This window comes from Carcharodon carcharias, chromosome 21, assembly GCF_017639515.1.
Source record: "Carcharodon carcharias isolate sCarCar2 chromosome 21, sCarCar2.pri, whole genome shotgun sequence".
In the NCBI taxonomy this organism is placed as follows: domain Eukaryota; kingdom Metazoa; phylum Chordata; class Chondrichthyes; order Lamniformes; family Lamnidae; genus Carcharodon; species Carcharodon carcharias.
Genome location: NC_054487.1, coordinates 15,528,142 through 15,554,593, shown reverse-complemented (window position 1 = coordinate 15,554,593; position 26,452 = coordinate 15,528,142). Strand labels below are relative to the sequence as shown.

The following is a 26,452-nucleotide window of genomic DNA, read 5'->3' as shown; positions in this document are numbered from 1 at the left end:
GCTGGAGCTAATATCTTTCCTCACTATTGCGTTAATTTCCTCTTTAACCAGCAATGCAACTCCACCGCCTTTTCCTTTTTGTCTGTCCTTCCTAAATACTGAATACCCCTGGATGTTCAGTTCCCATCCCTGGTCACCCTGCAGCCATGTCTCCCTAATCCCGACTATATCATACCTGTTTACATCTATTAGCGCGGTTAATTCATCCACTTTATTGCGAATGCTCTTTGCGTTAAGGCACAAAGCCTTAAGGCTTGTCTATTTAACAATACTTGTCCCGTTCCCACTATTTTTCACTGAGGCCCTGTTTGATTCTTGCCCTTGATTTCTCTGCCTATCACTTTTCTTATTGCACTTTATGTCTCTTGTTCTTGTCTTTGATTCCCCTTCCTCTGACTCCTTGCATAGGTTCCCATTTCCCTTGTCATTTTAGTTTAAACCCACCCCAACCACACTAGCAAATGTTCCCCCTAGGACATCCTAGGTCCTGCCCAGGCATAACCCGTCCAGTTTGTACCGGTACCACCTCCCCAGAACCGGTCCCAATACCCCAGTAATCTGAAACCCTCCCCTTCACATCATCTCTTCAGCCACGTATTCATCCAATATATCCTGCTATTTCTACTCTGACTGGCACGTGGCCTGAGATCATTAGCTTTGAAGTCCTACTTTTCAACTCACTTCCTAACTCCCTATATTCTGCTTTTAGGACCTCATCCCTTTCTTTACCAATGTTCTTTGTACCAATGTGTACCACGACCACTGGCTGTTCACCCTCCCCCTTCAGAATGTTCTCTAGCTGCTCTGAGACATCCTTAACCCTAACACCAGGGAGGCAACATATCATCCTGGAGTCTCGTTTGCGGCCACAGAAACGCCTATCTATTTCCATTACAGTTGAATCCCCTATAACTATTGCATTCCCACGCTTTTTACTCCTCCCCTGTGCAGCAGAGCCAACCATAGTGCAACGAATTTGGCTGTTGCTGCTTTCTCCTAACAGGCCATTCCCCCCAACAGTATCCAAAGTGGTATATCTGCTTTGCAGGGGAATAGCCACAGGAGATTCCTGCATTGCCTGCCTAGTCCTGTTGCTTTGCCTGGTGCTCACCCATTCCCTTCCTGCCTGTGGACTCTTAGCCTGCGGTGTGATCACCTCTCTATACGTGCTATCCACGATACTCTCCGCCTCGTGGATGTTCCACAGTGTCCCCAGCCGCCACTCCAGCTCCAAAACCCGGGCTTCCAGGAGCTGCAGTTGGAGATACTTCCTGCACATATGCTGGCCCCGGGCACTGGAAATGTGCCCGGCTTCCCACGTGGAGCAGGAGGAGCACACCATGGCTTTGAGCCCTCCTGCCATGACTTAGCCCTTTAAATTAAATTAAACCTTTTGGAAGATACTTAATATCAATTACTCTCAGGCCCTACTTCCCTGCTCCTCGTTGTTACAGAATATAGCCCCTACAAATGATGAACCACAAAATAAGACCTTAAAAACTACAAGCAATAAAAGTAGTAAATGCTTACCCGGCCGTACTCACGTTACTCAAAGGATCACCTCGCTCCCTCCTCACCTCCCTCAGTCACCCTTGCTCTCCCAGCTTCTCTTCAACTCCCGACTCCTCTCACGCTTCCCTTCAACTCCTGGCACCTCTCGCACTCCTCTTCAACTCCCGACTCCTCTCACACTCCTTTTCAGCTCCCGACTCCTCTAGGTGCTGCTGACTGCCTGTCCCAGAGTCCTCTTGCTCTCCCCTCTAGTACCTGATAGCCAAGGACGTACTTTTTACTATGGACGACAAACGTCTCGACAGAGCACATATCAACATATCTGGAGGCTAATCCTATCATAAAATATTAGTGAGCATTTACAATTATGGGAGGGTGAAGAGCTGTGCCCTGCCTCTCTCTGCTTCAAGCCTTGGTATGGTTAAACACATAGTGATGAGCATTTTAGTGTGTGTTTTTTTTTGCAGGACTTGCATTTTCTCCACTGAAAAATTCATGGCCTCTGTGGCCTTGTTATTACCAAGAGAAAAATTTACATTGCAGCCCGCTCGTAATTCAAACCCAGAAAAGCTCCAGTAACTTTCCAATGAAAAGCCACAATGTTTAATGTATAAATCACGCCGGGCTATAACGTTCAGACACTGCGTTGTGTAAGTGCCAGTGCCGATTATGCTGACAGAGCCTACAGATGTCCTAAAGTTTATGTCTGACAATATTTCATACAGAAGCATTGCTGGACATATATGGCCCAAGTTCACTATAGTTGGAGAATACTTAATTATAGATCCTGCTTTCAAATCTCATCACTGCCTTATTTCCAGAAAAGTCTATTGGGCTGGCGTCATCCACTGTCTGTCGCTTCAAGGATGATGTCTCAGGATCATGAGTTTCTGCCATGGGTCTTCATTTGACTGAACAGGCCAATTCTTGACCTGCAGATCTTTGGGCACAAGGGACAGGATACCCCACGAGGTAGTGGGATCCGGATTGCAGGATTTGTTTCCTTCTCTTCCCTTCTCTGCCACCTCTCTGCCTCATCATCAGGACATTGTGACTCAAAGCGTGATGCTGCTTGGGTCAAAGGTGACAAAAGTGACACCACCTTTTTCACTCGCAGGCCAAACAAAAATGGTGCATCACATCCCTCCCCAGCACTGCCCTCATCGCTGGATTGAGTTTCTTGAGTGACTGATTGAGTCAAATTAAGAAGACTTCCAGTTTCCACTTTCGACCTCTTCCCAATTAGCTGATTGTAGGGCAATAGCAGCCAGCCTGCTATCGGTCTTGGTCCCCTTGAGCAATGATGAGGAGGAACATTATCCAGGACTTCTACTGCTTATCACTAGCCAGCAGCCTATGCTGGATGGAGAGTGAGTGCAGGATGGGGCCGGCACTTCTCCCCTTTTAGACTTTTGAACCCTTTATTTGATAATGTCTCACCGCATTCTTCCTACCAAAATGAATCACTTCACGCTTCTCGGCATTGAATTCCATCTGCCATTTGTCCACCCATTCCATCATCTTGTCTATGTCCTTTTGAAGTTCTATGCTATCCTCCTGACAGGTCACAATGCTTTCAAGTTTCATATTCACAAATTGTGAAATTGTGCCCTGTACATCAAGGGCTCGGCCATTATATATAAATCAGGAAAAGAAAGGATTCCAATATTGACCTCTGGGGAACTCCACTAAAAACCTTTTTCCAGCCTGAAAAACATCCATTAACTGCTACAATCTGTTTCCTGTCACTCAGCCAATTTCCTATCCATGTTGTTACTGTCCCTTTAATTCCATGAGTTCTTTAAATATTTCCTGGCGCAATTTCAGAAATAGAAGCAGCCCCAAATCAGACTAAAGCAGTTTCTTGTTTCTTCATTGAAGATAATGGGCCTTCCAGTGAGATTGCAGAATTGGAACATAATACGAATGAGCTTGGTTTCAGTCCCAACTTGCAGTCAAAAGCAAGTCAGTATTAGTTGCCATGTTGCTTCTATTTAAACCCTGCTTTTCCTGACTTGATTCTCTAGCTTTCATAAGGCACTGTGGAAACCCAAGCAACTTTTCCAGAGGATTTATTTTTTTCTGGTGCTTGCCTTTAATTTTGACATTCGAGATTTAAAATTTCCCCAGGGGAGAGGCACAGCTCTCTTCGGTGTCGCAACTAATTTATTTTATCGCCTTTTGGAATCAGCCGACCCATCTCATCGAGGAAGCGAATGCTTGCACCAGGATACAGGGACTCAGTTTTACCCTCTCCCACCCCAAATTCCAAATGAAAAGGCATTTCCTACATTATGACTGCGACTACACTTCAAAACCAAAAGGACTTCATTGGCTCTAAAGCACTTTGAGACACCTGGCGATCATGAAAAGCACCGTATAAATGTAAATCTTTCTTTTCAGATGAATTAAAAATGGGCACAAACGCGAGGCACCAGCTTGGTGCCAGCAGTTTACTCCTCAGCTATCAAGGTGAGGCCACTTGCATTTGGATAGAGTACATGGCAGCAGTCACCTACAGAGTGGCTGGTGCCATTATTCTTTTGGTGGAGTTGCAAATTGCTGTGGTCATCCATGTGAGTGTAAGTCTTAGGTTGCTGAGGCCTGCTCCCGGTGAATGCTCTTGTTTAAAGAAGCCAGTTTTTGGCGCTGATTGTGATAATGTTACAATTTAGGGCCGCAAGATGTGAGCAGATCAATAGCTTGTTGGGCTGAGGCGCAGAGCTAGGTTTGCGCCACCTAAATGGTTGACTCCCTTCTCCCTCTGTTCAAAACTTCAGAGCAGAACCAAGTGATTGATACAGGAGCCTGACTTTTCCTAACTGTGAAACCTCTTGCCGCTCCTCCCTTCCTCAGAATTCAGAAATGACAATCAGGCTCAGCCATGTTTGCCCCACCCATTACATGATACCAATGCATGCATCAGCTATGACACCAAAACGCAAGTACATACATACAAACATATGAATTAGGAGCAGGAATGGACCATTCGGTCCCTCAAGCCTGCTCCACCATTCGTTAAGATCATGGCAGATCTGATTATGGCCTCAATTCCACTTGTGCCTACCCCTGATACCCTTTAGTCAAGAATCTATCTAGCTCTGTTTTAAAATATTCTTTGACCCTGACTCTACCACTCTCTGAGAGAAAATAAATTTTCCTCATCTCCACCTTAAATGGGAGGCCCTTTATTTTTAAATTGTGTCCCCTAGCTCTAGTCTCTCGCTTAAGGGGAAAGTCCATTCAGCATCCACCCTGTCAAGTCCCCTCAGGATCTTATATGTTTCAATAAGGTCACCTCTCCATCTTCTAAAGCCCAATGGACACAGGTCCAACCTGTCCTCATAAGATAACTCCCCATCCCAGCAATCAGTCAAGTGAACCTGCTCTGAATTGCCTCTAATGCAATTATTAAATAAGGAGATCAAAACTGTACACACTCCTCTAGACATGGCCTCACCAGTTCCCTGTATAATTGTAGTAAAGCATCCCTATTTTTATATTCCATTCCCCTTGCAATAAACAACAACATTCCATTTGCCTTCTTAATCATTTGCATTACCTGCATATTAACTTTTCCTGATTCTTGTACCAGGACACCCAGATTCCTCTGTATCTGAGTTTTGCAACATCTCTCCATTTAAATAATATGCTGCTTTTCTATTCTTCCTGCCAAAGTGGACATTATTCTCCATCTGCCAAATTTTTGCCCACTTAGTTAAACTATCTATATCTCTTTTGAGACTCCTTATATCGCAACTTATATATATATAAAAACAAAAAAACTGCGGATGCTGGAAATCCAAAACAAAAACAGAAACAGAATTACCTGGAAAAACTCAGCAGATCTGGCAGCATCGGCGGAGAAGAAAAGAGTTGACGTTTCGAGTCCTCATGACCCTTCGACAGAACTTGAGTTCGAGTGCAAGAAAGAGTTGAAATATAAGCTTATATTTCCACTCTTTCTTGGACTCGAACTCAAGTTCTTTCGAAGGGTCATGAGGACTCGAAACGTCAACTCTTTTCTTCTCTGCCGATGCTGCCAGACCTGCTGAGTTTTTCCAGGTAATTCTGTTTTTGTTTTTGTATCGCAACTTACTTTCCTACCGATCTTTGTGTCATCAGAAAAGTTAGCAACTATACCTTCGGCCCCACCATCCAAGTCATTGATATTACTTGTAAATAGTTGAGGCCCCAGCACTGATCCCTGTAGCACTCCACTTGTCATATCTTGCCAACCTGAAAATGACCCATTTATGCCTATTCTCTGTTTCCTGTTAGCTAACCAACCCTTTATCCATGCTAATATGTTACCCCCTACACCGTGAGCTCTCATTTTGTGTTGTAAAATTTGATGTGGCACCTTGTCAGATGCATCTGGAAATCTAAGTGCAGCACATCCACAGGTTCCCCTTTATCCAGGTTGCTTGTTACTTTCTCAAAGAACTCTGACAAATTAGTAAACCATAATTTCCCTTTCACAAAACTATGTTGACACTGCTTGATTGCATTGAGATTTTCTAAGTGTCCCACTATAACCTCCTTGATAATATATTCCAGGAATTTCCCTAAGACCAATGATAAGCTAACTGGCCTGTGGCTTCCTGCTTTCTGTCTCTGACTTTTCTTGAACAGAGGAGTCACATTTGCTTTTTTCCCATCTGATTGGACCTTTCCAGAATCTAGGGAATTTTCAAAAATTAGAACCCCAAAGCATTTACTATTTCAGCAGCCACTTCTTTTAAGACCCTAGGATGAAGTCCATCAGGACCTGGGGACTTGCCAGCTATTAGCTCTGATAATTTTCTCAGTGCCCTTCCCCTGGTGATAGTCATTGTTTTAAGTTTCTCCCTCCCTTTCACCTCCTGATTCATGATTATTTCTGGGATGTTATTTGTATCCTCTAAAGTGAAGACAGACGCAAAATATCTGTTCAATTAATTTGCCATTTTCCTATTTTCCATTATTAATTCCCCAGAACTCACTCACTAGAGGAACAACATTCACTTTACTTACTCTTTTCCTTTTTAAATAGCTCCAGAAATTCTTACTATCTGTTTTTATATTTCTAACTAGCTTGCCCTCGTACTCTAATTTCTACCTCCTAATCCTTTTAGTCATTTTTTGTTGTTTTTGTATATCTGTCCAGTCTTCTGACCTGCTGCTCATCCTTGCGGAGTTATCCATTTTTCTTTCCATTCAATGCTCTATTTATCTTTCTTAGTTAGCCATGGATGGTATATTCTTTCTTTCTCACTGGAATGTATGTTTGCTGAGTATTATGAAATATCTTCTTCCATGTCTGCCATTGCAGATAGAATCATCCCAGATTTGCACTAAGTGCAGTAGCGGGCGGGAAAAAGAACGTTTTTCCCACTGGCCAGGACAGCAGCTTTTTCACACCGTATCGCGCCCCCCCCCCCCATACCCGCCTCATTAACCACGCATTCCCAGGAAGCACGGCGTTTCAATGGTACGCAGGCTTACATTCGCCCGCCATGCCATCACCTCTCCACTTTCTCACGCTGGGTGCCATACTTAAAGTGCAGCTGTGCACACGCCTCTCTGTCTGTGCTTCCAGCCCAGGACTGCTGCAGGGAAGAAGGGATGGCCCCGAAAGGCAAGAAGATTGCAGCCCCCCCCCCCCCAACCCGGGTTTAGCGATGTGTTCCTCGAGCACCTTTTGGACACCATGGAGGCCCGTCATGATGTTCCCTACCCCCTCTCTGGCAGCAGGAGGGGCAGCAACATCACCAACCTGACTTGGGAGGTAGGTGGTGCCAGCGATGGTCAGGGCCAACGCCCTTCAAAAGAGGACAGCCACCCGGTGCTGCAAGAGGACGAATGATCTCCTCTGTTCTTCGTCAGGGTGAATCACTCTTCTCATCACTCACAAAACCATCACACATCCACAGGGATCTCACTTGCTGCCAGCTCAAGGTACCCCCACCATTCACTCTCTCACACGCACCTTCATTGTCCTCATCCTGTCCATGGGATCACTTGCCACCCACACATGCCAGGCATACTTATCATCTGGCCTGGCAGGCTTCCCACTTACACTCTACATCTCTATTCATGCAGGAGAAGCTGGCACACAACAAGAGGGAGAGGTTGCAGACTGGTGGAGGAATACCTGAAATCAAGGTCCTCATGGGCTTTGAAAATAGAATCATGCAGCTGGCCGGCGAATATCTGGGCCATTCCTGAGCTGATGGTGAGGTCGACGGTGCTGTACCAAGTGAGGATCCAGCCGTGTAACGTCCATCAGAAACCATGCTGTGAGTGATGTGTCCTGTTTCATAGGCCACTGCCATGCACTAATTATCTCTCCTTGCTTTCGCATGCAGATCTGAGAAACAGCTGATGGATTCCATGACCCAGGGCCTCCTATCAAGCCCCGAAGAAACCTCTGAAGAGGAATCTGAAGGCACCCTCCCTGAAGTCCCGTCACAGCGCTCACCCACACCCTCCTCCAGTGCAGAGACACACAACTTGGTGGGATCTAGCTTTAGAGTAGCCTCGGGATCACAATCTGGTGAGTATGTCACACTGTCTGATCCACAGCAGGCAGCAGGGTCTCCCCAGGTGTCCGGCACTCGGAGGGCTGCTGGAGGCCAGAAATCTGCTGAGTCCGAGTCAGATGATGAGCCTCTGGACCCGGTAACACCTCAGTTGCTGGAGCTTCAAAGGTAAGCTATGGAACATCAGGAAGGGATGTCCGCTGCACTCCTCAGATTACAAAGCACGATGGAGGAGTCCGTCCACCTTCAGTCTGAGGTGATAGAGATGGCATGCCAATGCACCAAGATCAATGCTGGTAGGATGACGGCCATCATGGAGACTTTGGTCCATGACATTGGTCCTGCACTGCTGAGCAGGCCAAAGTCCATCACTGACGCCGTAGTTGGCTTCCAACATTGTCAACATGAGAGGGATATGGGGCATTTCGACCTTACTCCAGCTACGCCTTCTCCTCATGGAGTCAGCCAGGGGCCCTCGGGCATCCATAGGGAGGAGGATCAGCAGGTGCACGCCCGGGGACGTCCACCCAGGTGACTGCAGGAGTGTTTGGCCCATCCGAATCCTCTCTTGTTGTGGCCCCAGCAGCTCCAGCTCCACAGGCCAAGCAGAGTGCCACTACCACACAGCAGGACCCCAAAAGCAGGCCAGGGCCTTCCAAGTCTTGGTCCTCTAGAGGACGCCTGTCAAGGTCCCCACAGACAGGGTGTAGCAGTCAGCAGGCTGCTTCTACCTCCACAGTGGATGTTGGGGGAGCACCAAGACGTAGTGGCAGGGTTAGGAAGGTTAAGAAGGTGTAGTTGCACAGCATTAGCACGGGTGTTAATCACTTGTACATAATGTTCTCTATTGTAAATAGACCCCTAAGAATGTCTCCCTCCCTATGGCTCCTTGTTCTGATGAGCAGTGTTCGTGTCACTCACATGTGAAACCTTGGTTCTTGCACAAGATAAAGGCAGGTGTCTCAGTCCAGGGCCTCCCCCCTGTGCTTTGTGCAGGCTTCAGACCAAGGAGATGGTCCTACCTCACACTCACTGGACACATTAGTGATGTCTGCACCTCGATGGTGCTCGTTATTGCTGCCAGAATGTAGTGGGCAGGTGTCACAGAGTTCCATCATTCTCTCTGTGTTCTCTCAACACCTTTAAGGTGGGGCTGGCTGTCATCTCTTCATCACCTGTGACCAGCGACGCTGTGCTCTTGAATGGTCAGGTGCTGAAGGCTGACAAAGGATCAGGTGCATTTAAAGTTTCATGGCTGTCTCTCCATGATATGACCCTGATCTCTCAGTGTAAGCGAGCTGCCCTCAGCAAGACAGGAGTCAGACATTCTCAGAGGCTATGTGAAGATCTATGGAGTGTCCTCACTGCATGTCACCATCATCCTCCTGCGATCGAGCGACTATCAGGGCTTCCATTGCATCTGCATGGCAGGAGCCTTATCACAGAGGGTATGTGCACTACCATCAGCCAGAATGGAGTCAAACCTTCACAGATGCAGTTTGAAGAGCTATGGCGTCTCCTCACTCCTGACATCATAATCCTCCACAAATCTAGCAGGGCCTCCCAAGTGCACCTGCCTCGCCTGGCCAGTGCGAGGGCCTCAACCCTGTCATTGTCACCTTCGTGGACTTGCTCATCCTCATCCCCATTGACGTCTTCCTCATCAGAGGAGGTGTGCAGCTCCTCCATCTCCTCCTCAGCCAGCTCCTCTCCTTGTTGCAGCGCCAGGTTGTAAAAGGCACAGCATGTATGACCTTCTGTGGACTGTATTGCAGGGCTCCATCAGACTGGTCCAGACACCAGAACCTCATCTTCAGCATCCCAATGGTCTGCTCCACCAAGTTGCGAGCTGCAGCATGAGCCTAGTTATACCTTCACTCTGCTCCAGTCTGAGGCCGCTGCATGGGTGTCATCAGCCACGTCCTCTGCGGGTAGCCCTTGTCCTGAGGAGCCATCCCTGCAGCCTCTGGACCCTGGAAGACGTACAGGATGCATTTGTGGTGGTCGCACACCAGCTGAACATTCAGCAAACGGAAGCCCTTGCGGTTGATGTAGTTGACCACTAGTTGCAACGAAGATCTGAATGCCACGTGAGTGTCCTCGAAGGCACCCTGCACCTGTGGAAAACCTGAGATCTGGGTTAGCTTGGGTGTTCTAAGAATCTCTCTTGGTTAAGCTTGAAGGCCCCATAACGCATCCCAGACAGTGCTGGCCACCACTTGGATGGCCAGAATTTAGTGTGCTGTATGGCTGCCTGAGACCCCACTTCCGCCCCACTCCACCTGACCAATTGGCGGCAGCTTCGCCCACTGGACTGCCTGCAGTGCTCTCAGCCCAGGCCCAGGCATTCTTTTAACCCACACTGCAAGGCCGCACTGTTAGCTTGAACCATGGGGGAGACTGGTCCAAACCGGGATGCTGACATTGCAAGGGGCTGTGAGCACCTCCGCCAGTGACTGCTCCATGGCCAGCTTTAGCGAGGAGATTGTACAACGTGCCCAGTCTTCCAATTGTTCTGCAATTCACTAAAATGCTCATTAGTTTGCAGGCTGTTTCTGAAGGTTGAAAAGCTCAAAGCATTTGGTGGCAATTCGATGTCTCTGCATTGCTTGAGCGGGCAGATAAGCTCGAGGCCTGACTCCACACATGTCAATCTGGCTGCGTCCGAATTCTCAGCTCTGGAGCAATGGTCACTTTATGCAAGATTTCCCTAATGCATGGCCGCTTCCCTCCTCCTCCCCTTACCCCACCCCCTCAACCCTGCATGTGCTTGTGCACTACCATCAACCGCAGGGCAGATCTTGCCCCCACAGCTCGCCTCAACCGCAGGGTAGCCCTTGCCTCATCACTGCACCGTCAGCCAGCCAGGAAATTGCGACGTGCCTGTGCCCTCGCCTGAATGTGTGACACCTTGAAGTCCAACAGGCGACTCACGCGAGTGCTGCGCAACATTATTGTGCACTCACCTCTGAGTTCCCCTCAAAGTGCAGCACGCTTTATAAATACTGTTGTGAAACATGTCGGCGCAATCATGCTTGGACGATCCAGCAGGTTGGGAGAAGGATGATTGCGGTGAGCTGGGCTTATATTGATATGTAGATGTATTACAGCGAGGCTCCTGACGTCTGATGGTGGGAAACGTGGCCCGCCATTGATGGGCAGAGCCGACTATTGCAAACTGGTTTCACGACATTGTGAGACCGATAGTTGGCCTTCTCGCCATATTGTCCCCTCGTGCCGCCAAACACACTCTCCGCCAGTGGGCATGGAAAATTCTGCCCTGCATCTCGACTGACCTGCCCTAAGTAGTTCTAAGTCCTGTTTGACAGTGAGTTTAAAAAAAACTTTGAAATTCTTTCCTCACTCAAATAAGCTCCATGAGATTAGTTACCCGTGTCGCATTCCGAGATATTAATTATCACTTTCCCAAATCCTCATGGGCAGAATGTTTCAGTTTACAGGTGGGGGTTGTGGGGGTGTGGTGGTGGAGATGGTGTGGTGGTGGTGGAAGTGGATAGGCCCATAAATTCCATGCATGCTTCAATGGGTTAAGTGGCTGTGGGGCAGCCTGTCAGAGCAGAGGACAAATTCCACGCCAACTTTTTCAGCAGTGGGGAAGGAAACCCCACCACTCGTAAAGTCATGCCCCGCATGTCCAAATTTCCTGAATAGGGTCTGGAACGATCATCTCTATCTATCAGGCTTCTCCAAAAGGCACAGCTTCTTAGCCCTTTTGATCACTATAGCCGTGTCTGTCAATAAATCTATCCTTGGCTTTCTGGAAATCGCTTACATCCTCCGCTTCCACTTGTCTCCATCGATGTGCACAGGCTTTTGAAAAAGGAGGCCTCAAAACCACAAACACTGTCTGCCTTGTTCTCTCAATTGTCTAGATGAGTCTCTGATATTACAAGTCCTATCGCACTTATTTTCTTGTCGTTAGCAGAGTGGCATTGCTGGTAGTCATGGCAAGGCCTAGAAACCCACTTCTATCGTTCTGCTGATCCTAATAATGTGAGAAGAAAATATATGAGCAATCAGAAATCTATCAAGCGCCACTCATGGCTCAATTGTAAACTCTTGAGTCCGAGTCGAATCCCATTCTAGAGACTTCATCACAAAATCTAGGCTGACAATCTGGCGCAGTACTGAGGGAGTGTTGCACTGCCAGAGGCGCCATCTTTCAGATGAAATGTTATGTAAACGCAAGCCATTCTTCTTTCTATTGATTGCCAAAACAACCAATCAGAGGGACTATTGGAAGACAATGAGAGTTTGCTTTGAGAAGTTCCAGCCAACCCATTGATCAATGACTAGGAAGTGACAACCAGTACATTCTATTTACACTCCCGTCTTGTGTTCCCTCAGGCGAAACCCTTTGCATTTCCATTTCATCACTGATGCTATTGCCAAGCAAATCCTGGGCTATCTCTTTGAGACGTGGATGGTTCCGGCAGTGACTGTCAACTTTTATGACGCTGATGAGTTGAAGGTTAGAGTTTATTCATTCTTTCTTACCCCAGCTTCACGCTCCCTCCACCATCCCACTCGCCCCTGCCCAGAGCTACTTCCAGTGATGAATTGTCCCAGCAGCTTAATTTAGAAGGATTGAACTGGAGGGATAGCAGTCCTGTGCCAACAGGAACATCCTTAGTACCCCAGCTAGATTCTCATTGCCCCAGACAGCCCTGTGATCTTAATAAATCCAATGGACTGCAACAAAATGCAAAGGAGTAGAAGTTACATTGCAGCTATAAAGAGCTCTGGTTAGACCCCAGCTAGCTGCATTCATTCCTGGACACCACACTTCAGGGAGGATATATTGGCCTTAGAGGGTGCGCAGCATAGATTCAGCAGAATCATACCAGAGCTATTGGGTTATATTATTCAATATATTCTAGAACTAGGGATCACTGTTTAAAAATAAAGAGTCGCCCATTTAAGACAGGGATGAGGAGATTTTCTTTCTCTCTGAGGGTAGTGACTCATTGGAACACTCTTCCTCGAAAGGCGGCGGAAGTAGAGTCTTTGAACATATTTAAGGCAGAGCTAGATAGATTCTTGATAAGCAAGGAGGTGAAAGATTATTGGGGTTAAGTGGAAATGTGGAATTGAGGTTACAATCAGATTAGCCATGAGGGGCTCAAGGGGCCGAGTGGCCTACTCCTGCTCCTAATTCATATGTTCGTATTATGAAGGCAGCTTGGATAGACTAAATCTGTATTCTCTTGAATATAGATTAAGGGGTGATCTAATTGAGATGTTTAGATGACTAAAGGAATTAACGGGGTCAATGGAGAGAAATTATTCCTCTGGTGGATAAGTCCAGATCAAGGGGGAGCCTTAAAATTAGAGTGAGGCTATTAAGGGTGATATCAGGAAAAACTTCCACACACTAAGTATTAATGGGAATCTGAAATGCTGCTAAACAAGCTATTGGGGCTTAGATCAATTGGAAATTTCCAAACCGAAGTTAATAGATTTTTGTTAGACAAATGTATTAGGGATTATGGAACCGTATTTGAAAAAATATATTATTGCGTTAGAAGCAATTCAGAGAAGGTTCATGCAACTCATTCCTTGGGTGAAGGGCTTATGAAGAAAAGTTGTACAGGCTGGGGCTATACCCACTGGAGTTTAAAAGAATGAGAGGTGATCTTATTGAAACAATTAAGGGGACTTGATAGGGTAGATACTGGGAGGATGTTCCGTTCGTAGAACTTGGGGACACAGTTTAAGAATAAAAGGTCTCCCTTTTAAGACAGAGATGAGAATTTTTTTTTCTCTCAGAGAATCATTAGTCTGTGGAATTCTCTTCCCCAGAAAGCAGTGGAGATTGGGTCATTGAATTTGTTCAAGGCAGAGTTAGACAGGTTTTTGATTGACAAGCGAGTCCAGGGTTATGAGGGGGCAGACAGGAAAGAGGAGTTGAAACCACAACCAGATCAGCCATGATCTTATTGAATGGTGGAGCAGGCTTAAAGAGCTGAATGGCCTACTCCTACTCTCATGCACAAATGTCATTCTACAGCTTTTTTTATGAACAATCATTCTCAAAATGCTGCAATACCAGATGTTGGGACCTGCAATTGTCCACTCAGCAGTCAGATGGGGGCGGTTGCCACATGAAGGTCAGGTACAAGAATGAGAAAAGGTTATATAACTCATCATTTTACTTTACCTGAGCTCAGTTGTTGCAAGGAGACTGGGCCAATCTGAGTTCGAAGAGCATTCCATTGATTTGCTTTACTGCAGGGCAAGGAATAAAATATGGAATAATGTCAAATCTCAGGGAGGACAATATTTTACAATCAGGACCATTTTGTTGCCGGGATCTGGCTAGGGTTGCCAACTGTGATTAAATGTATTCCTGGAGCCTTCATCACATGACTTGACACCCACGCTCCAGCCATTGGTCAGCCAGCACATCCATCTTTGTGACATACTGCCTTCCTACTCCAATTGGAAAGCAAACAGACTCATTCCCCAATTGGATGATGCTTGACCATCAGCCAAACAGCTTCCCCACCCACCCCACCATTTTCAATATTTTTACATCTGGTAAAGAGAAATGTTCAAAGAAAATGTCAAAAAAAATCTCCCCTAATATCCCGATGATTTTTCTCCAGGGTTACACACAGCAGTGTCCTGGAGATTGATCTTCAATTCCTGGAGACTCCAGGCCAATCCTGGAGGGTTGTCAACCCTAGATCTGGGTGAACCTGGCAAGGCAACATGATTAATGGGTTTTCAGAGGAGCAAGTTTACTGAGAGTGGTGGGTCAGAGTGGGGATAGAGGAGATGATATTAAATGAAACATGGAATATTGTGAGGACTTAAGAGTCTACAGCACAGGAAAAGGCTGCTCTGCTCAACAGGCCTATGCAGTGTTTATACGCCACACAAGCCTCCTCCCACCCCTTATGATTTAAATGATAGTGTAACTGAAATGTATTGAAGTAGATTGGACAGTCGTGGTGCTGGAGTCAGTCCTTCAGGCTGAATCATTCCGGTCCACTGCAGCAGCAGAGATAGCAGACTGTTCCAAGACCTGGAACCACAGAGGCCTTCTGATGTGATTAACTGAGCTGGTATTGTTGTTCCAGCTATGTCAGTATGTACACAATGGATGTACACCTTCCGAGCACTTGTGCCAATGGATTTGCTGTGGGGTGTTCTTTATAATTGATGCAGGTTCAAAATCAAACTGAATCTAAACCAATATGTATGTGCCTTTCAGCCAGAAGTTTCATGGATTCCAAACAAGCATTACTCAGGGATATATGGACTAATGAAACTGGTTCTCACCAAGACTCTGCCTGCTTCTCTGGAACGGGTCATTGTACTTGACACAGATATCACCTTTGCTACAGACATCGCTGAACTTTGGGCTGTGCTGCACAAGTTCAAAGGTAGTGTGTGGGTGCGGGTGTGGGGCTGTGTATCTATATGTCCTTCACTGTGCTCCCTATAAATTCTGAAGCAGGACAAATTGCTTTGAGATACAGATGGAAGCTTTAGAGTCTTACCTTGGTGAGAATGAGGGGACAGATAACAGTTCACAATCTCCAGCTGTGAAAATGTCACCACTCTGAATGGTTAGAGAGAACTCAGCTTGAAGCATAGCATGTGCGTTTTATAGCTCCGCAGTCTGCCCTGAGTTGGTGCATCGCAGCTTAGGCAGCAGCTGAAATACTAAATTGCCTAGAGAGAGTAGAATCGATTTTTGCTATCCACTGACCCCTATCAGGCATGAGTGGATGTTGGGTTGAGAACGTGATGAACCTAAACTGTGATGCCCTAAATGGTCAAAAGCCACCCTGACAATTGCTCTCTGGGCTTTCACATTATTAACAGAGAGAATGGAGCGTACTTGACTTATGTGGAGCAGTACATATGCAGCAGACTGGGTCGGGGGTGGAAAAGAGAGAGAATTATAAAGAAAAATATCTCTGTCATGCATGTAAAATCAGAACTAATTTCACTTCCAAAGTGATTTGTAGACACAGTAACGTCTTGCATTTATATAGCACCTTTTACATAGTTAAATGTCTCAAGGCACTTCAACGGACTGTAACTAGACAAAATGGTCACCAAGACAGATATTAAAGCAAGTTGGTCAAAAAGTTTTAAAGAATGTATTAAAGGAGAAGAGGGAGGCAGAAAAATGGAGTGGTTTAAGGCATAGTTTAGCAACTAGGTGGATGATTGTACAGTGGAGCAAAGTGAGAGCGGATTGCACAAGAGGACAGAGAGGAACACAGAGACCGCACTCAGTGATGGTGCCTTTTTTAAACTTTGTTCATGGGATGTGGGCATCGCTGGCTAGGCCAGCATTTATTGCGGGCATTTAAGAGTCAACCACATTGCTGTGGGTCTGGAGTCATATGTAGGCCAGACCAGGTAAGGATGGTAGATTTCCTTCCCTAAAGGATATTAGTGAACCAGATGTTTTCATGGTCATTTTTTAATTCCAGATTTTTATTGAATTCAAATTTCACCATCTGCCATGGTGGCAATCGAACCCAGGTCTCCAGAACATTACCCTGGTCTGTAGAATAATAGTCAGCGACAATATCATTGTGCCACCGGCTTCCCTAATAAGTCAATATTTTCTAGGCTGGTACCAGTTTAATTTTACAAATCATCCACTTTTTTATTTATTGCTATTCAATAAAACATTGAAAGACTTTATAGTTCACAACAGTTGTAATGTCAGCTACCCCCCACACTGCGCACAACAGAGAAGGAAAAACGATGATTGATTATTGACTTCTCAATGAAGCTTCCCAATCGATTTGAAACTCTGAGCAACAAACCTTGATCTAATGTTAGAATAGTCCTTGAAGACACTTGACTATATGTAGTTCCAGGAATGAGGCATTCCAGTTATACAAATAGACTGAAGAAGCTGGGATTGTTCTCTTAGAGCACAGAAGGCTAAGAGGAGATTTGATAGAAATGCTTAAAATCATGTACCATTTAGACTGAATAAGTAAAAAGAAACTTTCCAATGGCACTAGGCTCAATAATCAGAAAGTGAAGATCAAAGGTGATTGGCAAAAAAATCAAGAGGTGACATGAGGGAATTTTTTTTACAAAACTCGTAGTTAGGATCTAGAATGTGCTGCCTGATAGAATGGTGGAAACAAAATCAACAGTATCTTTGAAAAGGAATTCGATGAGTATTTAATGGAGATAATTATTGGAGGAATACAGAGAAAATGTATGGGAGTGAGTCTAGCTGGATTGCTCTTCCAAAAAGCAGGCTTGATGGGCCAAATAGCCTCCTGCACTCTCTTACTCTATGATTCAATGTCGTGATAACCTATTCTAACTTTGGATCGAGAGGGTTCAGAATAGGATAGTTACAGGGCTTGTGGCTCAGAAATTGGAAGAATTTCATACAAGGGCTATTATATATAAAAAAGTAAAAGAGAAGATTTGCATTTCTGTAGTGCCTTTCAGGACCATCTGATGTTCCAGAGTGCTTTATGAAGTATCTTTGAAGTGTAGTCACGATCATGCAGTAGTTATTTTAGTTTAAAGTTATTTTATTGGACTAGTAACTGGACTAATAGTCCAAAAAATGGCATTTCTAGAATTTGCACTCAGGATAAAAAAATTTTCAAATGGAAAAAAAACAAATGCCAGTAAAAATTAGATTGTCCTAAAAATCCAATTGGTTCTGTAAGGTTATTTGGAGAATGAAACCTGTCCTTGCCCAGTCTAGCCTGTGTGACTCCAGTCCCATGCCAATACAGTTGACTGTTAAGGGTCCTCTGAAGTGGCCAAGCACACCACTCAGCTCTGCCAAACTGCTACAAAGATTAAGAAGGCCTGCCACTACTAATAAAAGTTGGTCTATTCACTGGTGTCCAAATCCTGAAAATAAATTAAAGAAAGAATGGGGCCTCCCTTATCACAATTGGCATTTGAGGCAGAGATTGTAACATTGTAGACGCTGAGAGATTGTTTCCAATGGTCAGAGAATCTTAAAACACAGGGGCACAGCCTCAGGATAAGAGGCCGATCATTTAGGACTGAGATGAGGAGAAATTACTTCACTCAAAGGGTTGTGAATCTTTGGAATTCTGTACCCCAGAGGATTGTGGATGCTTCATCGTTGAATACATTTAAGGCTGGGATAAACAGATTTTGGTCTTGCAAGGCATTAAAGGGATTTGGGGAGTGGGCTGGAAAATGGAGTTGAAGCCAATGTTCGTATTGAATGGCAAAGCAGATTTGACGGGCCGTATGGACTACTCCTGCCCCTATTTCTTACGTTCGTTGTTTGAGAAGAGAATTGGATAAGCATTTGAAATTTTTTTTTTTAAATGGGTAGCAATACATGCCCCATTATACTAGTATCCCACTATACATCAATGAGGTTGCAGTTGATGTTACTCTGATCATAAATCTCTCTCCTATTATCTTCCTGAAGCCAATGCTCTGTTGTAAGCTTCATCAGATGTTAAAGTCCTTGCTCTTGGAGAAAGGAGGATGTTTGTCCTGTGTGCTAGCTCTGTGGTTGTTACAAGAAATGTAGGGTAGAGGGGTGAATGGACGAGCTACCATCTGATGAAGCCAATTTACTGACTCTGCACTAGGACAGGGTGCACTGTGCTTTCATGGAGAACCTGTTAGGGGAACAAAGAGGAAGTAGCCATGGGATATATTTTTGTTTTGGCATCACTCAATTGTTTCTCTGATATCAGCATATTAGCACTAAGGATATTTAAGCCAAGGCAAATGCCTTGCCCTTCACTCAACCTGAAGATGACTATTGATGTTCTGTTAAGTCTCAAAAAGTAAATTGGCTCTAGATAATACCTGGCACAATTTAGAAGAAAATGCAGTTACTTATTCTTAACCTAACACAAGCCACTCACCCATCCTCTAGTACATTGAGTCTCCTGAGATGGCGTACCACTGCATTCTGAAACCCCCTCAGTGTTTATGCTTCCATTGTTTTGTTCCAACTGAGTTTCAATTTCTTAACTTTCTATGAAAAATATTTTTTTCCCAACATAGCTGTTCCAAATTTCAGTTTCACTAATTTCCATTTATATCTTTGGTTGATTGTATCCCTTTGAAGTAATAATCTGTGCTTAATTTAAGTCTACAATTTAATGTTATATGTACTTAGCTGAGTTACCCCCCCCATCTCCTTTTCAAATCCAAATTTTTCTAATGTTGTCTTAGAAAGAAAGTGTTTGCATTTGTGTGGTGTGTTGCACATCCATGGGACATCCCAAATTGGAACAGCCAAAAACTAAATAAAGCCATTGTCGTTAATGTAGGCAAATGCAGCAGCCAGTATGTATGCAGGAAGGGTTCAAAAACAGCTCTGAGATCAATGATGAATTTGTCTGTCTTTGATGGTGCTGCTGAGTTGGCCCAGGAAATGGGGAACTGCTTTATTTCAGTAACTGCCACCTGACTAGACAGACATGACCTTTAACGGCTCACCAGAAAGATGGCAGCTCTGACAATGCTGCACTCCCTCAATTCAACTGAAATGTCAGCATAGATTATACACTCACTCCTCTACACTTAAGATTAGTCTAGCTGCTCTTCTTTGTACACTGTGCAGACCTACCAAGCCTTGATTTAGTGATCTGCCTTGTCATTTTTGATTAGAAATCTGACTCCAGATAGTCCCCTGATTTTAACACTTATGCCTCTCTAATGTACTTGTTGGTTCTCATAGCCTCTCTTCCAGATTCAGTAGTTATGTTGAACTCATAATCTGTTTAAACCCACCTGTAAACTAGTTGTATACATGAGGTAAACTCGCAACGATTCCAGTAAACTCTATCCCTAAGGGAGAAAAAGTAACTGGTTTGCTCAGGTCTCATTTTGTTGCATCACTTTTAAGCTCTACACATGTCATAGAACTGTCCAGTTTAGTGGAATTTAAAATTGGTCATTTACCTCAGGGTCAGGGTTTGGTACCAGCCCAAAGTAATAGAATACAAGCCTCTGTCTAACTGTAACAATCCTACCGATTTCAGGGAATCCAGTGTAGACTCTATTAGATATGGATAAAATAACTTACAACACACAATTGCCCTTAATTCAGCACAAATTGGTAACCATGCTCACAGGCCAGATGATGACTAGTCTCAGATAAAGAAAAGGTTACCCTGATGGAGTAGGTTGCAGTTGTCTGAGCTGGAATTAAGATGTATTTTCAGGGCAGCAGAGTGCTTTGCTCTACATGTCATTGTGCTGTGCTTGACCAGGAATGTCTTGATGCTGACAAAGCTGGCCTGAAGTAGCAAATCTTCCATTCCTCAGTACTAACATCCCTCATCTGATGAGCACAGGACTGACAAGAAAAAATAGGTGGTTGTGGGTTGGAAGTGATTAACTCACAGTTGTGGCCTTGGAGGATCCTTGAACTGAGAAGTCACAAATAATAGTATTCAACATTATAATCAAACTTTAATTTAAAATCAATCAAAGAAAACAAAGTGAATGACACTCTTTAGTGTCACACCTAAACATTCTGCTGAATGGGTGCCTGGACAGTTCCTCTCCCAGAAGAATCTTAGCCTCGCACCTACTTCACCATGAGTGTGAATTCTACTCATAAGAGATGGAAATTTATCTTCCCTCAGTGGTGCTCCAAATGTCATGTGGAACAATGAAGGGTTAGTTTGAGGCTGGCTACGTACAGGAACATGCCGTACACAACACATGACAGCTAGATTGATGCTGCCTCCAAGAAACATGGAACCCATTTTGTTTGACAGCCATTATGTATGGCAAGGTTAGTGCTGGTAGTGATTGTTTTAAGAAGACTATTAACCCACTAAGTCTTGAAGGGAGTTTCAACATATGGAAGCTAAAGTTAGCGTTGTCAAATGATCATTGTTCTGTTTGTCACCAGCCAAGCAGTTCTGCTATCGGCTGCCAGCTGTTGAGATTGGGTTTTAACAGGTTCTAAACTAAACTGGAGCAGAATAGGTTTGGGTATAGGAGAGCTCATCCTTCCAAATACTGACAATACATTTCCCCATCACAATAGGATTGCTGCCACTCATTCACAGAATTACAGAATCACACAGTGCAGAAGAGGCCCTTTGGCCCATCGAGTCTGCACCGACACGTGAGAAACATCTGACCTATCTACCTAATCCCATTTACCAGCATTTGGCCCATAGCCTTGAATGTTATGACATGCCAAGTGCTCATCCAGGTACTTTTTAGAAGATGTGAGGCAACGCGTCTCCACCACCCTCCCAGGCAGTGCATTCCAGACCGTCACCACCCTCTAGGTAAAAATGTTTTTCCTCACATCCCTCCTAAACCTCCTTCCCCTCACCTTGAACTTATGCCCCCTTGTGACTGACCCTTCAACTAAGGGGAACACTGCTCCCTATCCACCCTGTCCATGCCCCTCATAATCTTGTACGCCTCGATCAGGTCGCCCCTCAGTCTTCTCTGCTCCAACAAAAACAACCCAAGTCTATCCAACCTCTCTTCATAACTTAAATGTTTCATCCCAGGCAACATCCTGGTGAATCACCTCTGCACCCCCTCCAGTGCAAGTGCAATCACATCCTTCCTATAATGTGGCGACCAGAACTGCACACAGTACTGCAGCTGTGGCCTCCCCAAGGTTCTATACAACTCCAACATGACCTCCCTACCTTTGTAACCTCTGCCTCAATTGATAAAGGCAAGTGTCCCACTTTTTTCACCACCCCACTAACATGCACCCCCCCTGCTCCCCCCCACCGGCCTTCAGAGATCTATGGACACACATGCCAAGGTTCCAGAACTTCCTAGTGCCATGCCGTTCATTGAATACTTCCTTGTCAAATTACTCCTTCCAAAGTGTATCATCCCACACTTTTCATGGTTAAATTCCATCCGCCACTTGTCTGCCCATTTGACCACCCCGTCTATATCTTCCTGTAGCCCAAGACACTCAACCTCATTGTTAACCACCCAGCCAATCTTTGTGTCATCTGCAAACTTTCTAATCTTACCCCCCACATAGTCATCTATGTCGTTTATATAAATGACGAATAATAGGGGACCCAGCACAGATCCCTGTGGTGCGCCACTGGACAGTGGCTTCCAGTCACTAAAGCATCCTTCTGTCATCACCCTCTGCCTCCTACAACTGAACCAATTTTGCATTCATTGAGTGAAGGAAAATCACAAGTCAAACTTTTGTAATCTTTAATGGGTCTATTTATATTATTTGGTTGGCCAGTCTCAGTGGGGCACAGATACAGTTAATCCCAGGTAGCCAACGTTCTCACCCTGATCATTCATGCCGGACAGACTCCGGAGGCCCAGGTTCATTGACGTTGCCTCAACAAACGTGAATAACCAGCAGCATTCACTAGTCAGAGCTCACAGAATCTGAGGTCAGGGTTTTTGTGGAACTCGACTGCACGATGACTCAGTGGCTGAGGGAGAGAAAATAGACTGGAGAAAATGGATAAGAGAAGCACAAAGAGTCTATTCTGAGCACTGAGTAATTAGTTCTCGCTCAGAAACCAAAAATAGCAAGATTAGCATTTATCATTTTCATCTGTCGGGACCCATGAATGAGTATAATTAGGACAAGGTTGGCATATCTTAGGTCAACGGCAACACGTCCTTATTCTCTAAGCACTGAAAGAAAAATTCCTGTGACAAATCAGGAAGAATGACAAGGTCAACATTTAGTTCACTCATAACATTTACTCTTCACTCCCTGGAAGGCAGAGCGAGCCTCTCCAGAAGTTACTGAGCATGCAGGCCACGCAACGTCCAGATTCAGTGCTAGCTGTGACCTCAGCTAATCTCAGTCAATGCCGCTTAGGAATACTTCAATTATCACTGGTGCCTTGGGTTAGGGAAGGAAAATTTGGCCAACGTTCATGTTTCTAGATAAATCACACAGATTATTTCAATTTCTTTTAAATTGAAAAGCCTGGATGATGGCCAACACTGCCAAGGTTGATATGCAGAGAAATGCGAGACAGTGATTTGGTGTCAATTCTATTTTAATTCTAAAGGTTATAGCAAGGAGGGTGAACTGAAGGAGTGAAGGAGATATGAAATAAAAACAAAATGCTGAAAAAACTCAGCAGGTCTGATAGCATCGGTAGAGAGAGAAACAGAGTTAACGTTTCTAGTCCATATGACTCCTCTTCAGAGCTGAATGGAGGTAGAAATGTGATAGATTGTATGCTGTTGAACAGAGTGGGTGAAGCAAAATAGAAGGTCAGAAATAGTTTGGAGGGCAGGAGTGACATGGACACAGAAAGGGAGTGGTACTGATAGTGGTAAAGACTAAAGCAGGTGTTAATTGTGGCATAAAGGTCAGCAGAATGTGCTAGTAGCAGAACAAGAGTCAGCAGTTTCTAAAAGCAAAACATGGGAACAAGATTCAGCTTGGCCCTTGGTTGGGGGAGGGGAGCATCAAACCCATTACATTTCTATCTCTCTTCAGCCCTGAAGAAGACTCATACAGACTCGAAACATTAACTCTATTTCTCTCTCCACAGATGCTGCCAGACCTGCTGAGGTTTTCCAGCACTTTCTGTTTTCATTTCAGATCTCCATCATCTACAGTATTTTACCTTAATTTTAGAAGTAAGGAGATCTATAGTTTTAATATCTTAGGAAAGATTAAGACAGAAAGAGATTTGAACATATTGAGAAGGAAGAGCACGTGGATGACATATTTGTAGCTGCAGGTGAACTAAAAGAAAGTTCAGAAGATTATCCATAGAAGAATCATGAAATCGAGTGTTCTTAGAAAGGCTGTAGTGGACAAAGATTCACAACTTTGCTATGGGCTCCAAGTGATGACTGTGTTCCAGCTTGAGGTTAAGAGCTGGTTTTAAAGAACAGCTTCCTTGAATTGTTAAGTGGATTACAGATTGTATTAGTTATTGTCAGTGACTGTTCATTGCATGCAGAGTGTACTTTGCAAAGAGCCTTCTGCACCTTAGCTGCCAGATGCACCTGTTTCCAGACTTGGATAACAACTCGTCAATGCTCCATGCCAAATCACTCTACCTAGGTGAACTTGATCCCACTACAGGACTTCTGACTTTAACCCTGTCATCTCCTTACCAACAAAACACTGGGAATACCAATAGGTCCCTGCCACCAACTCCATTCCCTCGCCACTGACTCCACCCCTGTCCATGGCAGTTATCTAAAGCTGAACCGGACAACTCACAAGCTTAGTGTCATATCTGACCTCAAGGTCAGCTGTTAATCACATAGCCACACCATCATTAAGACGTTCTATTTCCACCCCCTTAACATCGCCCCACCTCCGTCCCTGCCTCAGCTCATCCAAAGCTCTGTAGTCATCTTACTCGCACTGTTTTTTTTTCAAATCTCTCCATAGCTTTGTCCCTCTCTATCTCTGTGACCTTCACCAACCCTGCAATGCTCTGATATCTCTGGATCTCCTATGCCGACCTCTTCAACACCATTAGTTTTAATCGGTAGAATGAAAGCAAAATACAGCAGATGCTGGAATTCTGAAATAAAACCAGAAAAACTCAGCAGGCTGGGCAGCATTTGTGGAGAGAGAAACAGAGTTAACGTTTCGAGTCCTTCAGAACTATTGGACTCGAATTGTTAACTCTTTGTTTCTTTTTCCGCTGATGCTGCCAGACCTGCTGAGCTTTCCAGCATTTCCTGTTTTTATTAGTTTTTATCGCTCTGCTACTGAAGACAGTGCCTTTGGCTGCTAATGCCCAAAGCTCTAAACCCTCTCCCTGAACCTTTCCACCTCTCTACCTAACTTTCCTCCTTTAAAACCAACTTCTTTGACAAAGTTTTTTGTCATCTACCATAGCATCTCCTAATGTGGCTCAGTGTCAGATTTGCTATAATTAGCCTGGTAAAGCACCTTTATTATTACAGACTTGAGTATTGCTGAAAAAATACGTTTTGTCAAAGCTTTTCATCTTGCACTGATAGGGCAATCGCAAGAATGCCAATTTGAGGGGAAGCAACAATTTTTATCCTGCATGAGAAGAGAGCGCTGATTAGTTGACAAGTGGACTCTGGTAGAAGCATTGTCATGGAGAATATATCAGTTAATGGTGACTGACAGTTAACTGCCAAGCATTGTTTGAAATTTTAAACTGAGCAGCTTGACCCTGATTGGTCAAGGCATTGCCCTGAGGAATGAACCAGCGAATGGCTGTCACTTATTTTGTTTAGCAGAAACAGGCACAATGTGTATACATGTTCTTTCTGTCTGCAAAGAACAGGGCCCTGTACATTAATATATGTAGCTTCCAGAACATGAAAATGCGACACACTGCAAACCTGACTGACAATCTTAAATTGGTTGTCAGCGTCATTCCTAGCAGACTGAAGATTATTTAGAAAATGTTGTCCAATCGCAGAATCACACCTAATGTTGGACACTGTGTTTTGAGTTTTGCAAGTGTGGGCTGGTTGGGTGCAGTCTGTACCTTGCCCATTGCAAACATAAGAAGGGACATTCTGTTTGATATGATCCGCCAGTCTTTGGGACGTACAGCCTAGTCATACCTAGCGTCACACTGGCACTGAAATTCATACATCACATTACTCATTTGTGTGATAGGCAGAACAGCTTTTTGGCTTGATGACAACATCCTGTTAGTGGCGAATACCACTTGTGTTGCTACTGTATAGTAGCAGCTTGAAACAGCTATCTTCACCTGTTGCTCAAATTTTTGAGATACCTTGTCCTTCAGGGTAATCTGAGGTAGACTGGGCACTTTTCAGGGCAGAAAGTGATGGCCTTAGGCCCTTTCATGGGTTTGCGCAATATACAATGTGGAATGATCTGATCAGGATAGCCAATATACTGCAGGATGTCTTGATGCCCTATTTCATCATCAAGCTTGCACGGTGAGCAAATGGCTTAGGCCCTATTTACGAATTGAAATTTTAAAGCAGGCAGCTTGACTCTGGTCAAAGCATTGCACTGAGGAATGAAGCAGCCAGAAGGGCCAATCTTATAGCATGTGGAACTGTAAGAATCCCAACATGTGTATTGACCAGTGAAGGTAAGCTTGAGGTAGACCATGGCAAAGAACCCCCTAGCAGATTTCTCAACTGTTACGTCAAGAGTGGGGAGTTCATTTGACTGCTCTATTTCAAAGCTGAATTTGAGTTTAGGATGGAGCCCTTTAAGACATGTCAGGAAATTATTACATCCAGCTGTAAATATAGCAAACGTAACATCCCCATAGCTGAACTATGCAAGAGATCGGGGGCTAGGTGTCATTCCATTGAAGACACGTTTCTCACAGAACCCAACAAAGATGTTTATGAGAGTTGGGCCGATAGGGGATCCCATGGCAACAGCATCTATTTGGACGCACGTTTCATTAAAACAGAACTCAACTGCGCAAGTTGCTGAGTTCATAAGCTCAATGAAT

The 26,452-nt window shown here is 44.7% G+C and overlaps 1 protein-coding gene across 2 annotated transcripts in view; it reads left to right on the top strand.

Annotated features, from left to right (window-relative positions):
- Window positions 1-26,452, top strand: part of large1 (LARGE xylosyl- and glucuronyltransferase 1) — a 473,246-nt gene that overhangs the window by 309,632 nt on the left and 137,162 nt on the right. For both annotated transcript variants that reach the window (XM_041215935.1, XM_041215936.1), the window contains exons 5-6: window positions 12,405-12,528; window positions 15,277-15,448. In XM_041215935.1, the coding sequence (XP_041071869.1) occupies window positions 12,405-12,528; window positions 15,277-15,448 (296 nt within the window). The remainder of the gene's footprint in view (window positions 1-12,404; window positions 12,529-15,276; window positions 15,449-26,452) is intronic.